This window comes from Vollenhovia emeryi, unplaced genomic scaffold (assembly GCF_000949405.1).
Source record: "Vollenhovia emeryi isolate VEMERY1.0 unplaced genomic scaffold, V.emery_V1.0 DF939244.1, whole genome shotgun sequence".
In the NCBI taxonomy this organism is placed as follows: domain Eukaryota; kingdom Metazoa; phylum Arthropoda; class Insecta; order Hymenoptera; family Formicidae; genus Vollenhovia; species Vollenhovia emeryi.
The window spans coordinates 355,478-374,830 of record NW_011967122.1 but is presented as its reverse complement, the minus strand read 5'-3'; the positions used below and the strand labels follow the sequence as shown (position 1 = coordinate 374,830).

The following is a 19,353-nucleotide window of genomic DNA, read 5'->3' as shown; positions in this document are numbered from 1 at the left end:
TGCTCCAGCAAATTATATCCAGCAAATTGCGATTAGTATTCGTAACAAATCTTCTTGCTGTCCATATAATAACGAACAGATTTTGCTACAACAGCAAAAAATCTGCTGTGTCAGCAAATTATTTTTCTCCGTGTAGACATATTGGCTAAATTAGAGAAGGCGTCCATCTTACAATATTGAGCCAATATTGGGAATACTAGATTTACATTATTTCCCAATATTGCGCCAATATATTATATATGGCTACTAGGGTATATGTTCTATAATGTACATAAAAGTGCAAAAATAGAGACACGTAAAGAAGGTCGGGAATTGGATAAGAACTTGCCTGGGGCGACAATCTGTTATCCACCCACGTCAGCGGTATCCGACGAATTACGGTTTTCGCCACTTATCATCATAGAATAAAACGTATGAGATTCTATATGCACAAAAACAGCATAATTATAGCATATAACGACCGCTCGTGGACAAACTTGCCTACCGATCAGCACACACGGGAGTACGCGATTATAATAAAACTCTTAGCTGTAATCGAGCATTTTCTCAGATGGTTGTTTTGCAACCGGCGTAGAATTTCGTTTTATCTTTATTTTCCGCGCATGCATAATTCAACAACTAGATAAAATACCGCTCAACCGTCGCGCATACGTTTTCACCTACGTCAACGGAAGACAGCTGGCAGCTGGATAACGCGTTAATCGCGCCCGTTTAAATTTCGCAAGCGGTCCCGTTTTTCCTCACATCGCCGAGTTATTACGCGCCGCGTTTAAAGCTCCGCGCGCGCCGGGGACACAAATATAGAAATCGCAAAATATTATACGAGCCGGTTCGGCCGGGCCTCACGCTGATTCGTCGGGAGCGCGTTTGAACGCGTCACGCCACAACGGGTTTACTGCCTGATTTTAAGCGAGATCTCTCTCTTTGTCATAGAGGCAGCCTTGCAAGGCTGATATCGAGCGCGGGCACGCGGCATATTTTAACCGACCGCGGAAAAATATCGTCCTACTCTAGACCGCGAGGCAGAACCTGATGAATGTGCCGGCATTCGGTGGCGCGTAAGTTTTAAAATAAGCCGGCGGGGCCGGCAATTCTATTTTTGCCCACCTTCCATCGTCGAGGCATTGCCCGCTTATCCACGCTCACGTGTGTCACTGCTTATCGGGGGGGAGGGGGGGGGGAGGGGACTTGCTTAAATACCGCTTGCGCGAGAGCGTATCCGGTTCTGCTTCTATTATTTCATCAATCAGGCGCGTGATAAAATGCAATCGCCACTTTATAATGGAACGTTGCCGGGGATTTTCTCTTTGTGGAGCAACACCGCGATAAACAATCTTCAAGTTCCTTCGACCTGCCGCACGGCAGCCTAGGGAGCTCTTTTCACGCTGGCATTGTTATTAGGCGGTTAAAGGAACTGACTGTTATTTACGCCTCGGTGTAAAATATTTTCCCGAGACAGTATTCGCAACATCGTATATCTGGTGTACAGATTAGCGCGGTCTCTCATTGCGGAGTTGCAAAAGGTTTGACGTCTTTACGGGCTTTCGCGAGCGACCGACGAAAAATCTTGATTCTGTTCTGTTACCCGCGCGATTTCGTCGTTGCGGAATCATAAAGTGCTCCCTTCGTGCTCCATATTTTTATCTCGCGCGAGAGCCGCCGCGCCAACCGCTCGTCCAGATTAAAGTGTCTGCAATCAGAGTCTGGCCAACAGGCTGGTTCTGGCAAAATTCTGCGAGAGAGAAGGTTATACATAGAGTTCCTTTAATCAGAGTCTGGTCAGACGGCAACTTTTTATTTGTTCTTCTATTTCTGGCAACTCCCGAAAGGACAAAAGAAAACAGAAACAGAAGAAAGATGAAAGAAAGAGAAATAGCGAATGTAGATTCCCTATAATCAGAGTCTGGCCATGACTGGCAAAGTTCTGCGAAAGAGAAGGATGTATTCTTGCTCAGAGTCCCTTTAATCAGAGTCTGATCAACAGACGGCAACTTTTGATCGGTCCTTCTATTTCTGGCATCTCCCGAAAGAACAAAAGAAAAAGCGAAAAGGAAACAGAAAGAAAAGAAAGAAATAGCGAATGTACATAGATTCTTTATAGACAAAGTCTAGTCACGTTTGGTAAAATTTTGCGATAGCGAAGGATATATCCTTGCTTAGAGTCCTTCTATTTCTGGCAACTCCCGAGAGAACAAAAGAAACAGCGAAAAGGAAATAGAAAGGAAAGAAAGAGAAATAGCAAATGTAGATTCGTCTACAGGCAGATTCTGACCAGGTTTCTTTCTTGCAAAATTCTGCGAGAGAGAGAAGGATATATTCTCGCTATCTCTTCGCTTTTTGATCTTTTTGATCTCACCGCGACGATTTGTACCCGCGATCCTCCCGCGTGCGAGAGGAACGCGCGCCATCCCGCCGCGAGGAGAGAAAGGGAGCGAAGGTGGAGAGCGATGCCTTCGCGCGGCTTCCCTTGCGCGGCGACGTTTCGCCGCCTCTTTTTACTCGCGCCCGCGGTACATAAGGCGACGAGAGAAGTCGCGGGAGATCAGCAGCCGTCTCTCGGCCGTTGACAAATAGTTGAGAGAGCCCCGTCGTCTTTCCTACGCGCGCGCGGGCACGGGCTCGTGTCGCGCGTTTCCGTGCGCGCTCTCCCCTTTTCTCTCTCCCTCACGTGCACTCTCGTATTCGCGCGAGCGATTTTTTTTCGCCCTCGTACGTTACAATGCGTGCATAATTGCCGGTGGGTGTCCCGCGTGTGAAGCGCAGCTGCGCGCATGCACATTCAGATGTCCGTCACGCGGGGACGTTCGTGCGTAGGCAGCCGATGCCACGGCGGCGCGAGATAAGATCGGCCCCGAGGCGCGATGATCGTACTTTTGGATCGGGTTCTTATGATACTCGAGCGAGGGAGATAAATATGTAATTGTGCTTTCGCAATATCGTTCAGCTTATTCGCACGCGTATACACGATGAGCTGCGCGCTCGCCTCCTTTTTTTCCCATATTAATCACCTTATTATTTAAACCCTTCGGAGATCGGCATCGTGGAATCGCGTAGCTTCTACGCGGCTCACGTACCGCGCTCGTCCCGAAAAGGTCGAGGAATTCTTTCCCAATTATTTGGGTGGGATGTAATTTTGCGCACGTTGCACGAATTATGTATCGTAATGTATTTCTTACCACTGCTATTACCTATAATTTACCAAAGTATCTCTAACTCCTACTGCATTGCCATACTCACGGAACAGCTTCTATATAAGGAATATATAAAAATATTTTATTCTGTAAACGTGCTTTCGTTTCCATTCTTTACTTCTTACTGGCCAAGATGTGTATGTTTCTTGGTAACGCACTAAGTGAGGCAGTCTATCCTTTTATTCGTTTTCATATAGTCATCCTAGAAAGGGGTGAAAAAAGTACACGTTTATGAGAGCGTTATAAATTTTAAATAAATTAGCGCGGTCACATCCGAGCGTAGGTTTCACCTCACGTTTCCAGCGATCGATTAGACTGATAAGTCTGTGCGGATTTTTGTCTGGCATTTGCAAGAATTAAAAATTAAATCAATAAACAAGTAATTATTAATAATTATTGATATACATCATCAAGAATTCATAAAAAATTATTAAAATGCCTTTCAATTTCCTTTAAAAATCGGCACGAATTTATGGATAGACCCAATGTTTTACTTTGCACGCTTCACGCGAAAACTTATTTTTCTGAATATGCAGTCAGATCTTTACTTTCGATCTTTCGCAGATGAATAAATATCCCGACGACAAGCGGTGTGCATTCGGCAATGATGACGACGTGGTATCACCGCTCTTTCTAGCTCGACTAATAAATTTCGCGTTACTCCGAATGATTTATAATTACTTTCTCGTTACGAGTGTGTTATGTCGTGCCGTAAATCGTGAATTCTTTTCGGTGCAACTTGATGCAGACTCTCGAGGGAGGAAAAACGCAATATGCAATGCGCGGAGTAGGTTTTGCATATCCGAATATCGAAATTAGTTTCGAAACGATCAAATCTTCTTGCTGAAACTTACATTTAAAGATATAACGTGAAAATTGTAGATTTAGAATAATGCATAATTCTCAGGCTGTTATTGAAAACTTTTGTATAATTGAGGTACTTTGAAAGTATAATTTCGTTTATCGTGGATCTTCTTTAATAAAATAACTTCTATTCGAAAAATTTTTCTAACTCTATTATTAAAAAATATCTAAGTGTTTGTGTTTGAACTAAATACATATATCGTAGATATAAAGATATCAAAGATAATTTCTAAATTGCTTTTTTTCTTAAGAAGTGGTTATACATTCCCTTTATTCCTCTATATTAGGTTTTTTCCATTGCTACGAAATATTTTTCGACTGCTTTTTCACTGAAAAAAAAAATTTCGCTACCGTAGGTAATCATAATTTGCTAAAAGTATTTTGCTGCCATGACCATAAATTTCTAAATCACAGCAAACGGTTTGTTGTCGCGCCTAATACAGTAGGCACAGTAGCAAAATATTAGCCATCACAACTAAATACTATATTAGCTGTCCATATTTTACAACTAATTGTAAGATTTAGTTACCACATGCAGTTTTTAGCTGCGGTAGCTACATTTTTCCGCGTTTAAATTCTTTTTCGTTGTAGAAACGAGAAGAATGCAGAAAAGAATAATGCACAGGTCTCTTTCGCATGCGATTGAGCGTAGAGAAAATGACGCTTTCGCGCAGTCACGGCGAGGAATTATAATGGATTGGTTTATTAGAGTCTTTTTATTTAAAACAAAATTGATAATTTCAGGGACCCGCAATTCTTTGCAATATTACGAATTGTCGTATCTGTTGCTTAGTTCTGTATTAGTCTCCAACTTTTACCAATCAAAAGTAGAGAAAAAAAGAATCAAGTCAACTTACATTCTAATTCAAAGCCGTTATATAAAACAGTTATGTCGTGCGATTTACATTTCTACCGTGGACTCATAAATATCAATCTTTTGTTCCGTACAATTACTCGGCTGCGCCGACAGTATGCGTGACACAAAATTAGTTCTAGGCTCGCGCATTTTAAAACGATCTCCACTTCTGTTTGCGGAATATACGAGCTACTATTAATAATAATTACGACGCAGCGCTACGTTACGTAGAATGTATGATGCCGCCATTAGCGGCTGACAGCTCGGCTTACGGCTCGCATCTGTGCCCTGTGTATAATTTCCTGTAACTCAAAACAACGTTTATAACAACGAGGAGAGTGACACCGTACGTCTTCACTACCCTTCCGCGACGGAATTTACTCCATCATGCCACTTCGCTTAGCATTCAGCGCTCATATTCTAAACAAAAAGTTAATGAAAGGATGCTGCGTCCGTTCTGTTTTGATGCAAGAAACGAACGATTATGCCATCAAAATTATTTCCTGGAAACGTCTGCTAGTTCATGTAGATCGCAAAACGTTTGAACGACGTTTAATTGAAAATGAATTATTAATTCAATTAGTTTTACGTATTTTGATATTAAATCCGAGATGCGATCTGTAAACTTCATTGTGTGAACGCTTGCTATTGAAGGAGAAAATTATGGACGTTGCCACGTCTATGATTTTACACATTTTGTACTTCTTTCTCTTTTCTTTTAAAACTAAACAAATCATGATTATTTATAAATGTATATTCATTAGTATTTATATTTTTCTCTTTATATGTGCGCCTTTATAATTTGGATACAATGTACTAAATGTTTTTTAAATATAAAATTCGATATTTCATTTGCATAATTGTTGAATTTGAATAATCTACGGTACAGAGATTATAATAATAGAAACGCATAATATCGTATCTATAATAATATCTGACATGAATATTAAATCTATGAAAGAATTATAATATTAGTTGTCAGATTAATAATATGCTTGATATGTTTTGCGAACGGAGATTAACATAGATGCAAATAAGCTTCAGCGTTTCAGTGGAGTCATGACGTCTCGAGCATTCGTGAACGGAGCATTAAATCTGCAATACGCGGATATAGCACTCCACGTGTAACGTGTTACGTAAATAAACCTCATAGTACCTCACTTGAGAGATTTATGTTTGCGTTCTTTACAACGAGCATGTGAGAACTTTTGCCATGGCGACGGCGCGCAAAAGCTTAATAAACTGTGCGCGCGTACGTCCTAGTTTGATTATAAATAGCAAGCGGTTTATCACGATACGTATATAAAAGGACAATATTTCTTTTTGCATTTATTTTTAACAATGAGCGTGACTTTTGAAGCTAAGCGCGGAGAGACGTGCTGGAGATATAAGAAAAAACAAATTGATTCTGCGCGCCAGATTTATTTCGCAATCTGCATCTTTCAAGAAAATTTCGCGGCCGGCTTTTCAGATGTTACACAGAAAAGAAAATCCAAGTACGTTATAATCTCCGCACACAATATTACTACACGCTTGTTATCGTGCAGGGTACACTTTCTTCGCATTTCAAACACAGCTGGACAGCGGTACTGAATAAATAAATGCATCCTTGAGGAGGCAAGCGATGACACACGGTGTAGAGAGAAAATCTCGTTCATATGCACGTGGGCGAGGCGACAATATACGTCTGTTGAAGTTGGCACGGCAAGACGAATCGGCAAGGCTTTGACAAACAATCCGCCTTATCTCGTAGGCGGATGCGATCGTTGGTTACTCACCACGTCGGCTTGGCCGTGCATACCCGCGCCCGCGTACATATTGCGAGGAGAGGACGGTACTCGAGGAACTAAACGTCCGTGGTGGTTAGCACCAGGACGCTAAACCGTCCACGACACGAGTATTCGATTAACCCCGTGAACTGCGTTTCGAGGGGATAAATTATTCTTTGCTTACCGATTCGGTGTCCTCTGTGTATTGCCATTCTTCTCCCCGGTACCAGTGGTAATAAGATACGCGGCAGGTTTGTCATTGTCGTTGTATTACTGGTGAGCAGTAGGCTAAATCATATCAGGGAACAGCCTCTTATTGCTATTGTATTTTCTAAGGATTATTCTGAATGATGGAACTTATGAAAATTCAGAAATATGTGACACCCAGAACGATGTCTTTCTTTTGCGCCAAGATTTTATTTTTTATACTTAAAATATATCTAATTAATTGGCCACATATAAATATTTATAATCGGTTACGATCTGAAAGAATTATATTTCTTATTGTAATAAAATAATGTTTTCGATATTATTTTAAAGTTTACTAAATCTTGGGAAAAATAATTTGACAGAAACTACTTATGAAATATTTTTCAATTTATTTAATATTTACACTTAATAATTATACTAATGTATACTTTAATCTTTTATTATTGGTACAATTTCATAACGACATCGAATATGAAATTATGAGAAAACAATTTCATGTGTTCCTTTAGTATTAATGTGACTTTTTGAAAAAAAAAGTAAAATTATAAAATCTTACTCATTCATCTTCTTTCGGTATAATGATCCTCTGACCATCCTCGCTTGATGATTCCCTAAGGATATGTGATCATCGTTAACTACTCTCTGAGAAGAAAAATGTCGAACGTTGCTACTCTATCGTTGTACTTTGTCATTAACTTTTCTCTATCGCAACGAGCGGGTGCTTTTTCCTGCATGACCGATGTCTGACCGTATAACTGTTTGAATACGGGATTTATTTCTTGAGCGCATTAGCCTTTTCCGCCGCGCTAGGAGATGTGGTTTTTCCGCTCTCGGACTCGATGCGATTATACGATCGGGCATAAGACTGCCTGCGTGATTCTCAAATAGGCGACGGTGACGAATCGGCTCTGGCCTTTCGCGGAGCGCCCGGTATTTATCGCGGTGCCTCGTGAGCACGCGATGGCCCGGCGTGGCGTGCAATTAATTAAGGAAAATTTGCAGTAATTGATCGTCATCCCGCTTTGCCACTCAAGTTTCTCTAAGCGCATAATACTGCCCGCGTTAAAGTTCCGGGAATGCGCGATAGTGTGCACGAGCGCCGTGAATTGTGAATTGAATACGCGCAATTATATCGGCGTACGTATAGTCGATCAATCACGCTACGAGAGGTACATTTAAATAAAAATTTATTTGTTTTGTTGTGTTATCGTAGGAGCCTCATATATATTTCTTTTAGTTTTAATGTGACTTTTTGAAAAAAGTATAAATTATAAAATCTTACTCATCTCATTCACCTTCTTTCGGTATAATGATCCTCTGACCATCCTTGCTCGATGATTCCCTAAAGGATACGTGGTCATCGTTAACTACTTTCTCAGAACAAAAATGAGAAGAACGTTGCTATTCTATCGTAATATAACGTACAAATGTTTTTGCACGTTAATTTCAGGGGTGTACGCGATTACTATGTAGAGGAAAGTCTACTATTATGAGATAGGATCCTAATGTGGGATAGTGGGGGTTTTGGTTAAATTAATAGGCATCATCAGTTGATTCCACCATGAATTTATTGCGAAATCTGTTTAGTGGAAAATTTATTGTTAGATCGTGTGATCGTTGCGAAAAAAGATTTGTGATTGAATTTAGGTGTTGAAAACCTGCTATCTCATAATAGATTTCCTCCTATTTGCTATTTTAGCTTGAAGTTTCTCACGATAAACAGTGATTAAAATATATATGACTAAAACCGTGTAAAGTTCACATTTCTTACAAAATTGCAGTGGAGTCGATAGGAAGTATAAATTAATATAAATATGTTCATTCTGTTCTTCTGTTTTTCTTTATTTCCAAGATTTATTTAAAATTTATTTCAAGTTAACGCAGTGTTTATGTGAAAGATGTCAATTGTTATACATTACCACACACAATAGAATTGCAATACCATTGATGAAGATGATACAAACGGAATATTTTTATTACGACTGTCGTGAGAAGATTCAAAATTCCAAGAGAAATAATTGGTTGCCCGCGGCGGTCAGAGTTGTTTTTATGTCTCTACGGATGGCATAATGACAAGAGCACCGTGACGACATTTAATTTTTTCTTTCGAGCCTTCAGACCGATCGGTACCACCTGTCGGTTACTCTCGCCTTACGGTTCGAGCCGGTGTCGGGTAGGAAACATCACGATAAAAGCGACGCGCCAAATACGGATGAGCCGTTCAGGACGTAAAGCTTGTTTTGAGGAATCATTAGAGATAAAATAGGAAAAAAAAAGAATACACATATCCTTCTTTTGCTATCTGATTGCTACCCGTCATGTGTATACCCTTATGTTGCTACCCGCTTCTGAGTAAGAATTTAAATGCACTTTTTTTTCGGTGTATAACACGTGCGATCTCCAGAAAAATTGTTTAGCTCAGATATCGCGAGATCGAGAAAAATTATACATATTTCGTGATCCAAAAGCTGCGTCAGAAATTGTATCCTTTTAAAGAAAACCAAGTTTGAAATATATCTTGAACGAATCAGACACTTAACGGTTTAGTTTGTATTTAACTGTGATTGAAACGACACGCGTAAACCATTAAAATCATATTAACTATTGAGATATATAGAAAACTGGGAATTTTTGTGGTAGAGGAAAGTCCCCTATTGTGAGATAGCAGGGTTTTTTTTGTTAAATTAATAGGCAACATCTATTGGCTTCATCGTTAATTTATTGCTCTTGGAGCGAAATCTGTTTAGTGGAAAATTCATTGTTAGATTGTGTAATCGTTGCGAAAAAAGATTTGTGATTGAATTTTGATGTTGGAAATCTGTTATCTCATATTAGAAGCGTATGTCATAAGAGGACTTCCCTTTCATTGGTAAATTTGTCAATTAGCGAATGCAAAAAATACCCGGAAAAGGGACAACGAGACACAGATATAATTACACGGATAATAATGCGTTTGCTTAATCTATGTATTTATCGAAATGATAAATTAACACACCCATTACCCCAAATAACGAAATTACAGGTGGCGCCTTACTTTGCGCGGATGGTGCTATCCGTGTGACACCCCGCTAATCGGCAGATGATGCTGAATAAGCATAATTAAACATTCATGGTGTCGTCGTGGACAGACGACATACTCGAATTTGAGCGAAAGTAATGGTAATTACGATCCTTATCGCTTTTCCGGGTAAAAGCGTGTCACGTGCGCACAGCGTTAATTATAAAGATTGTTTAACGATTCGATCGTTAAACTTTGTCAACCGTTTCTTGTAAACAAACGGATAAATGCCTGCTAGCTATTGAAAATTACCCCAAATGTGGCATCAGAAGAACAGATGAAAGAACGTATTAATTGACACCTGTCAACGACCTCACATTTCTCGTCTTCGTTGTTTCATTATACCAATTTGTGCAGCGCAAATAAATTTAAGTTACATAAATGCACAGGTAGCAGAGAGTGATTTGTTTGACACCGCTTGCTGTCGTCGTGCATTTAGAGATCATCCATCACAGACGATCAGTTTTATTCGCGTATTTTCAACTACACGTTGAAAATTAATTACGAAATTATTCCTGCCACACATGTGTGATATCGTGAGAATCGTACGCGTGACCCGCGCGAATGTGTCAATTAATACTCGAGTATACGTTGATGCACGCCATAAGAAATGGCGTGACATTGTTAATCCGCAGAGACGATTATTATTTTTTTTTATTATTAGAAGTTGCGGTAAAAGTCGTTGCTTGATCATGCCATAAAACCATTTGATCTTTATTGATTTATTTATTGTGCACACCCTGTTCCTTTCTGCACAGATTCATTTTTCAAAACGAATGCTGATTTGTCTTGTCGTTCTTTGCCGATTCGTGTTTCACTCTGCTAATTTGTTGAAATCGCATGCGTACAAATAAATGAATATTTACCGCGGTTTTTATGTTAATTCAAGTGACATTGTTTGCTAATACTGACGCAGCCCTGACACCATCCATTAAAATAAAAATATTTTATTGCATAATGCTATCGAATCATTAACATAGATACCTTAATTCACATTTGTCGCGAATGAAATAACGAGAGACGTTTCTTCACCTGTGATACAAGCACGAATACAATTTACCATAATTTAGCGTATCTGCTTGCGCCGTTTACAAGTGATTATCGATCGAGACAGACAATGCAGAATGTTTTTACATGCATTCTGCCATCCATTTACATTCGATGCACTTGCAAGTACGTGCGCACTCAGAGATAAGATTAGTCGGCAAAGAAGTGAGAGAGAGAGAGAGAGAGAGAGAGAGGTACTTTACTCTTACTTTACTCTTATACGCAGAAAAATTCCTAAAAATTTCTTTGGGGATTTTGTTATTAAATATTGCGGTGTTATATTTGAAGCTAATAGTACCTAAAATGAAAAGTAACAGGAAATTTACCATAATCGAATTGTAAATGTCGAGAGCTCGATTTATAATTAACTACGTTATATTTTCCAATTGTAATTGCAGCTATGTTAACAGAAAAATTTAGCTTCTCGCTGAATTGTTCAATAGATCATTCTTTTCGTGAAAAAGATATGTCGGATAAATCGAGAATAACTGGAAATCGAGAAGAACAATAGATCGGTTTGCAATTAATAATTATATTACAAGACGGGAGTCTTTATAACTAAAGAAATCCAATTTTGATTATTCATTGTAAAATTGTTTCTTTTCTATTCATTTATAAGTGATGTTAATTTGTAAAAAAAAATGTAAGATAGTCCCTGTATTAAATCGGGTTTGGTTTGTACTTAATGGAGGAGCAATTATTTATTAACAAAGGTTACATCTTACTCGCCGACTATGGTTGCAAGTGCGCTTTGAATAGCTATCGGAGACAATGCCTGAAGTCGACTTTTAATGTCAGAAGGGCGAGCGATGCATAATTTATTAAGACCGGCTTCACACTGCAGCTTCTGCGCGATGTTCGAGACAATCTTCGCTTCTGAGAACCAATAGATCAATCGAGACGGTTAAATTCTAAACATGTTTGTTCAAGAACCTCGTTCTGCAAAAGGTTAAACGATAAAATTAAGTTTTCTTGTGCCTTAACGTTAACATCAGAAATCAAATTAGTCATATTGGTCACGGTATAGTAGAAAAAAAATATATTGATCATATTTATAATTATATTGTTTGAATGTGCAAACCTATAGTTCGTATCTAACACCTTATTATCGCAGTTTAAATTATCGCGGATAAAAAAATATTTTACAAGAAATCGTTAGACAATTTGCGTTGTAGACGTGGAATAAATTAATAGCAAATATTGCTTAACGGAATGAGAAAACTTTCCGAGGAGAATTATGGTAGTAATAAGAACTATTATCTCTTTCTCTCTTTCATCCGAGACTGCAAATTAATTAAGGATGGTCACAATTACACGTAATGAAAGGCAATGTTTCAATTACCTCGTTTTTAAGAATGCTGTTACTGTTGGGCATGTTCCTTAATCGCAATTAAGCGACTGCGAAAGTAATTAAGGCCGAAGACCGCGGCTACCAAGTGCAGAAATGAAGAAAGGGTTCGACGCTTAAAAAAGCGGCAGAAGTGAATAAGATGATTAGTCAGGGGAACCTGGTAATTAAAGTATCTCGATTAAATGTTTTCGTCTGCCAATTATCTTCGAGAGATTGCACGGGAAGATGAAGTATTCGTCATTCTTATCGATGCAAGTAGGATATCCTGTTTGATACAGCTAAAAGTGACGTAGCTGTTTGTATGACGATGTTAAATCAGTTTCTGTCATTATCAAATATTCCTTGTAAAATGTCTCTAATTTTTGATTGATCCGTCAAGTGGTAACAGATAGTTAAGTTAATTTTATTATTGTAGGTTAAGTATTTTTATCTATTGTGTCTTTCACCTGTTTCGTGCGTGAATATCCTCTTTTAAATTCGAAATAGATATCTTAAGGAAGTGATATTTTTCGAGAATCTCGACAGTCATCGCGATCGTTGAACAAATCGCACGGCCTACGAAAAGGAGGGAGGGGGGAAACTGTGTGCAATTGTTCCCTTGTAAAACAAAGGGAATAACTTGCATACCTAAGTATTCTGGTCCCTAATTAAACGATAAACGGTATGGTATCGCTGACCGGAAGTGTCGTGAATCCAGTGAATGCGGCACAATGGCATTGGCCAGATAGATATTCGACCGCGCGATCAACAGTCTTTTATTTTCTTGTGTACCGGATACGAATACGACCGGTATCGACTAGAAGAATCCGTCGTGCATCAAAATTATGGCTTCCTCCCATTTTTTAGACTCGCCTTAACACACCTTCTTTCCTTTCTGATTCTCAATCTTTTTTTTTCCGTTTAGAGCGCGCTCTTGTTACCTCCGTTGACCAGTCTTCAGCCTTTAGATAGCACACAGCCACATTTATGCATACATTTTAGTATAAAATACGATTTTTTAAATTGTCTTTTTCATTTAAAGTTGCTAAGTAATATAATACTGTTCCTTTTTTATCTTTTAATTTCTTCCAAAATTCTACGCATGAAATATTTTTCTAAATAGACCGTTCAATTTAATGTATTTATAAACACATTTTGTGCAAAGCATAAAATTTTTGACGATACTCGCGAATTTATTATAGCTGTCTTACGCGATATTAATTTAACTGTATACACCCTGAGAAAAAGTCTTTGAAAATTTATTTGAGGCATATAATGTTTGTTTAACTGAAATAAACATTATATGCCACAAATAAATTTTCAAAGACTTTTTCTCAGTGCATTATTGTGCAAGCTATATTATGCAAATAAGGTATGCTAGTTATTGTAATTAATAGTCTGTAACATTCGTTAATGCATATTATCCATAAAAAGATCCATAAATATTGATTTCATTCAACAAATAAAGAAGAAGTAAGTGACAATAATAAGGAAGCTGTAGTCGATTAAAGTTAATACATAATTAATCGTTTGCAACAGGTGAATAAAATTTACAATACACGCGTATTTAATTTTACAACGACTTCGACAAAAATTTCATACCTGAGTTTTCAAACCTGATATGTGACATCATGGATCCACTTATGCGTCATTCGGCCAGTTACGTGGCCAATCAGCGCGGCAGCGGTGTCGACAAAATGAATCTGGTATGAGATCTTCGCAGGCGATAACCACTTGAATTCATTACCCCGTATAAAATACAAGATTAATTGTGATGATACTTTTTTCGTCCGTCCACGGAACACACCGGCCACATTTTCGCGTTCTATCCCATTGTCTACTCAAGCTGGAACGACGTATAGCGAGACCGGGCGAACCGCCGCTCGTTGTCTCGGTCTGATGACCGCGGTTGCAGCGTCGACGACGATAAGACACACGAAGATCTCCGATTATGATGTCCTCTGCATCGTACACCTGCCTGACAGCTCTCTATTTTCTGATGATATCGGATGATTGCATCGACATCGTCGCACCGGCGATCGTTAAACGCTGTGTCGAAACTGCAAAAGTAGATAAAAATCCGACCGCTGGCGAATTTTGAAGCGCGACCGAGGAGGGACCTAATATTATGCGCAATGCACAATTATGCATATTTTATTAAACTAGCGGGTAGGTCCGCGCTTTTTAGAATTCATCCCTCTTCGCCTACGAATCTGCCAATTATATCGGCAGGGACGATTAGTCCCGAAGGGACGTGGAAATTTGAACAAAACGTCTCGAAATTAGATGATTAGGGGGACGATGCATTGTCTTCAAGTGTCATTATCCGAAAATTATGCGCACGGCACTCTTATATTCGTATAACTGTACGAAAAATAATCTGTTGGAATAGTTGCTCGAGTTTTAATGTCAGCAATCTTCCTATAATTTCAAGATGTTAACCTTTAACTTAATTTCTGAGAGGAGCCCATTAGCGCGATCTTCTATATTGTAATAATTTTGCAAATTCTTCTTCTAACTACCTGTCTTTCATATTGTTTTTTTTTGCCAATTTAACTTCGCCTTCTATTCTATTCTATAGATTCTTTTAGTTTCGTCTGGTTTCAACGAAAAACTCGAGTGTCTATGTGAAATTGCGATGAAAAGTACGTTAAATAAAGGCTACAAATTAAAATGCAGCAGACTAGAGCGTGAAATTGTGGTGCAACTTCTTGGAAGTGGCGCAGCAAACAAGTCGTATAATAGTGTTTAATAGAATATTAAGAGCTGAAAAAATATATATTACGGTAATGTCTATGTGCTCGATGGTATTTTATTGCTACGTTATAGCGTACAATGTAGTAAGATGCAGATAACATGTGAGAGTACGTGTTGCCGAGGAAGCCCATAATTTAAAAATATAGCGTTGCGGATTTTAAGCGTCCGCAGAACCGCCCTAATTAGTCTAACTGCACTGCATTAAATGTAAAAGAAACGGTTTCCGCGCCTGTTTTATAGCGTACAAGATACAATGTCACTTTTTACTGGATCCGGGGATGAAATTCTAACGACACTTGCGAACGACATCACGTTATGTAAACGTCACTTAACTTCTTCATTAATTAACTCGTGTAATTTTAAAGAAATATATGTATATTGCGTATCGTATCATAAACTCTACACGGAAAGAATTTTCTCTTAAAATTTATCCTGAAAATCATATGATCGTGGAACAACATGGCAGTTTGAAGATCTTTATGAGAGCCTTTTGAAATTTTACCATACATTCTACATATGTAAAATGTATGGTAAAACTCTCATAAAGATCTTCAAACTGCCATGTTGTCTCACGATTACATGATTTTCAGGGTAAATTTTAAGAGAAAATTCTCTCCCCGTGTACTATCATAAAATGCAAGATTATTTTGTAATCTCATTATTGCTTATTTTTAATGGTAATCAAATTTGTAGATAATTTTGCAAGTGCGTTTTTAGAAAACTATAAACACAAAGATAAATCGCATTCAAAAACGCATTTGTAAAATTATTTACAAATTTGATTACCATTAAAAATTAGTTTTTGCTGAAATTAATCGTAAGTGCTATTATTAACCAATTAATATTTGAGAATCCAGTCACGTTCCGTCGTTCGTGAAATTAAGATCAGCTCCCTTTGATTTACCATACGGATTTACTGACACAACTATCACTTGAAAAGGACCAAAAACAATGGTCGAAACGTCGTGAGTTTGAACATAATAATTTGCCAGACATGGTCAAGCAATCTTCTGAAGTTATTTGAGAATCTTTTATTTGCCAAACTTTGCTAAGTTTCGCGCTTGATGACGCAGGTAATGTCTTATCGCAACAGATTATAGAAAAAAATGTCTCTGAAGTAACTACTGAGAATTTCGAAATGTTGGGAAGCGTTTTGCTATCAGGATTGATACGCGAGCGTACAACGATCTCATTCTTGGGATGTCATAATTTTTAACGACACGGGAAACGGTGGAGTTTTCTCGTGCAAGGACAACGTGCACGACATAGCCGGTCGTCATAAATGGAAGTGTAGAGCACGGCCGAAGGAACACTGCGCGCAGAGGAGCGCTCGGGGAAACGGCAATTTATCGAAGAGCGCCTCAGTGGCTCTAATATTCTTTAATAGATATTCTATAGCCTGATTGGGGTACTTGAAATTGCTAGCACAACCCTAAATGCCGGCACTCTAGCGGCGTTCCATGCTTGAAACTTCGGTCGGCGGACGCGTACTATTAGAGGCTCGACGTGCTGTTTTACTGCGCAGTAAATGCAGGTATATAAGGCAGGATTTTTAAATTCACTTACGCCGCACTGGCCGCACCAGTTGGAATTAAAACACGAGCTTTATTGCGCCTGATCGGTTTTCCGTCTCGCTCGGTATCCTCGGCTTTTCGCTTCAGGACGAGGCAGATGATTGTGCGACCGCAAGAAAGTCGGAAGAAGAAAGGAAATTGTCGCGTTCGTTTTTTCTTCTTTGTCAATTGATGAATCTACACCGATGTCTTTACAGCGCAAGATGCAACGATTCATAAAACTGCGTAGTTCACAAAACCGTTCGAAAAAAGGTGCAACTTTACGTGTTAAATTATTTTGTAATCCTGCGGGAAGATATTTCATAAATTTCGTGATTAAAAGATCAATCACTAATTCATTGAAAGTAATTACTTTTTGGGGAAACAAGCTTTTGAGTAATTGATAATAGTCGATGAAAGTACACTGAGAAAAATTTCCGTCGTCCGTAAACCAATTAAATATCGTTTCCGATGGCTAACTTTTCCGATTACGTTTTCCGATTAAATTATGAGTATATTCAATGAAATTTATCCAACGAAGTTACCGACGAAATTTAATCGAAAAACCGATTATATTTTTCATCGGATAAACAATTGAATCGAATATATTTGTTAAATATGTAATTGAATTATCCGATTAGACAGGCCAGGATATTTTTCTTAGCGTAGACATATGGTCGAGCATTTTTACGTATTCAAGGAGCCTCGATGCATGTCGCAGGCTTCTGCCGCAAGACATGCACCGACTTTAAAGCGTTAATAATGCCGTGCGCTTCGTCAACGTCATGTAGATGTATATTCCGCGCAGCTACTTTCTAAACATTTGCCATAAACTTGGTTTTAATGGGCGCGTTGATTTAATTTGCACGGAGGTGCGACAAGGTATGGCCCGGCATGGCGCGGCGACGGTGCGTCCCATTTACGAGAGACGGTTTACGAAACACGTGTACCGCACCGGCGACATTAATCGTCGCGAGAGCTTAGGAGAGCTTGTGGGACGAGCGGGTATTTACAAGCGGCCGCGCGTGTAAATGCGGGGCGACGGTACGGCGAAGCCGCGGCGCGATGAGGATCTCCTCATCTACCTATACGCCGTCGCGCTTCGTGCGGGCGACAATGGGGCGCGACGAGAACAATGGCGCGAGCGAGACACAGCGCGCGTTTTACGTAAGACCGCCGCGAATTTCGCAATCGGCATTACGTACGTTACGTACGTGCGCCGAGGGATTCGTGGGTGGAGTCGTGGACGCGGGGAGATGTGTTGTCTGCCTTATGAGAAAATGGCAGATTCGTATCGTGCGCGCGGCCGGTATTTTACTCTCTTTGCGGTTCTTTTATCGTTCTCGTCGAGTTTACGGCACACGTAAGGAGCGCCTTGCGCGGAATAAAGGCTCGAACACACGGAAAAACTTGTGCAGTAAAGCCAACGGCACACGATACTACTTTTCCTACTGGGATTGCTTGCGAGAGCCAATCGGGACGCAGAGTTTGAGATCAGGTGACTTAAAGCTGAATCCTGATTGGCTCTCGTAAGCAATTCAGTAGGAAAACTAGTATCGTGTGCCGTTAACTTAAGACTTAAGAATGTCAACCAATCGAAATTTTCAGCGTTGCTCTTAAGTTTCAAAATGGCTGCTTACGTTCTCGACAGTCATTGGTCATTTCCCCCAAGTCTTAAGTTTTTTCGTATGCTCGGGCCTTAATGCTTCTGCTTTCCTCGCTCGCTTCTCGCGACGTTAACGTCAAATCGTCCTTTCCTCCGGCGAGGCCGAGAGCAATTAGGAGACGCGTGGGTGACGCGCATTGCGATAAGGCGCTTACCGCTTCATCGCTGTTATTTTCATTTTTGTTGTACTCTCGGCGATTCAAGGTAACGTTGCGAATTTTATGCGGAGTTAAATTACGTGGAATTGGATGCAATCGGGTCAAACGGTTCTCCAGACTTTTAAATTATGACATGATTATTTCCCGTATCGTACACGTATCGTTTTTAGAGCTCGGGTGAAGCCAGAGAACGTCTGATACCTTCATAAAATTAACGATTACGTCTCGCATACATCAACAAAGAAAACTTCCTTCTCATATGAAACGTCCATTACGGAGACCTTCATAATTATACGTGTTCTAGATTGGTTCTCTCGTTTATGATACGCTTAATATTATACGATGAAACAAGATTTATAGCTATAATGTTTCAAATGTAACACGCAGAGACGAGGAGGAACGCCGGAAATTTGCGCGGCGGATCTTTATTTGGATTGTATCAGTTTTATATCTTGCTAACGAAGCCGGTGCAATTATCGGACATCGCAATCGTGCAAGGCAAAATCAACCCGATCTGCGAAGCCGCACATGTTCGATTACGTTTTACGACGATTCTCCCGATTGCAACGCCAGGTTTTCCCGCTCCGTACGTATCGGGTGGAGCCGCCAGTGATCTTCGCCGATGGAAGGTCCGGGCGCCCGCCGATTATCCCGCTCCGCTACGGTAGGATAGCGGTGGAAAATATAAATGTCGATGGTAACAACAGGAAACTTCCTGTCTGCGATGCGCGCGAGCCGCGAAATTCTCGGCGTAGGTAGCTAAATGATACGCTTGTTGCAATATGCAGATAACTCGAGCCACGAATGGCGCGCGAACGGCCGCGAATAGCCGCGCGAGTGGGTTTAATGCAAGAAGCTTTATTATACATTCCGATCTTTTTTTTTACCTACCCC

The 19,353-nt window shown here is 39.6% G+C and overlaps 1 protein-coding gene across 9 annotated transcripts in view; it reads left to right on the top strand.

Annotated features, from left to right (window-relative positions):
- LOC105560031 (UPF0489 protein C5orf22 homolog) overlaps positions 1 to 19,353 on the top strand; it is a 223,042-nt gene that overhangs the window by 17,218 nt on the left and 186,471 nt on the right. The window contains exon 4 of one of the 9 annotated variants that reach the window (XM_012008768.1): positions 9,913 to 10,253. The exons of the other annotated variants lie outside the window; for them this stretch is intronic. Within the exon in view, the coding sequence (XP_011864158.1) occupies positions 9,913 to 9,973 (61 nt within the window). The 3' untranslated portion in view covers positions 9,974 to 10,253. Of the gene's footprint in view, positions 1 to 9,912; positions 10,254 to 19,353 lie in introns of those variants that run through there. 9 annotated transcript variants of the gene reach the window in all.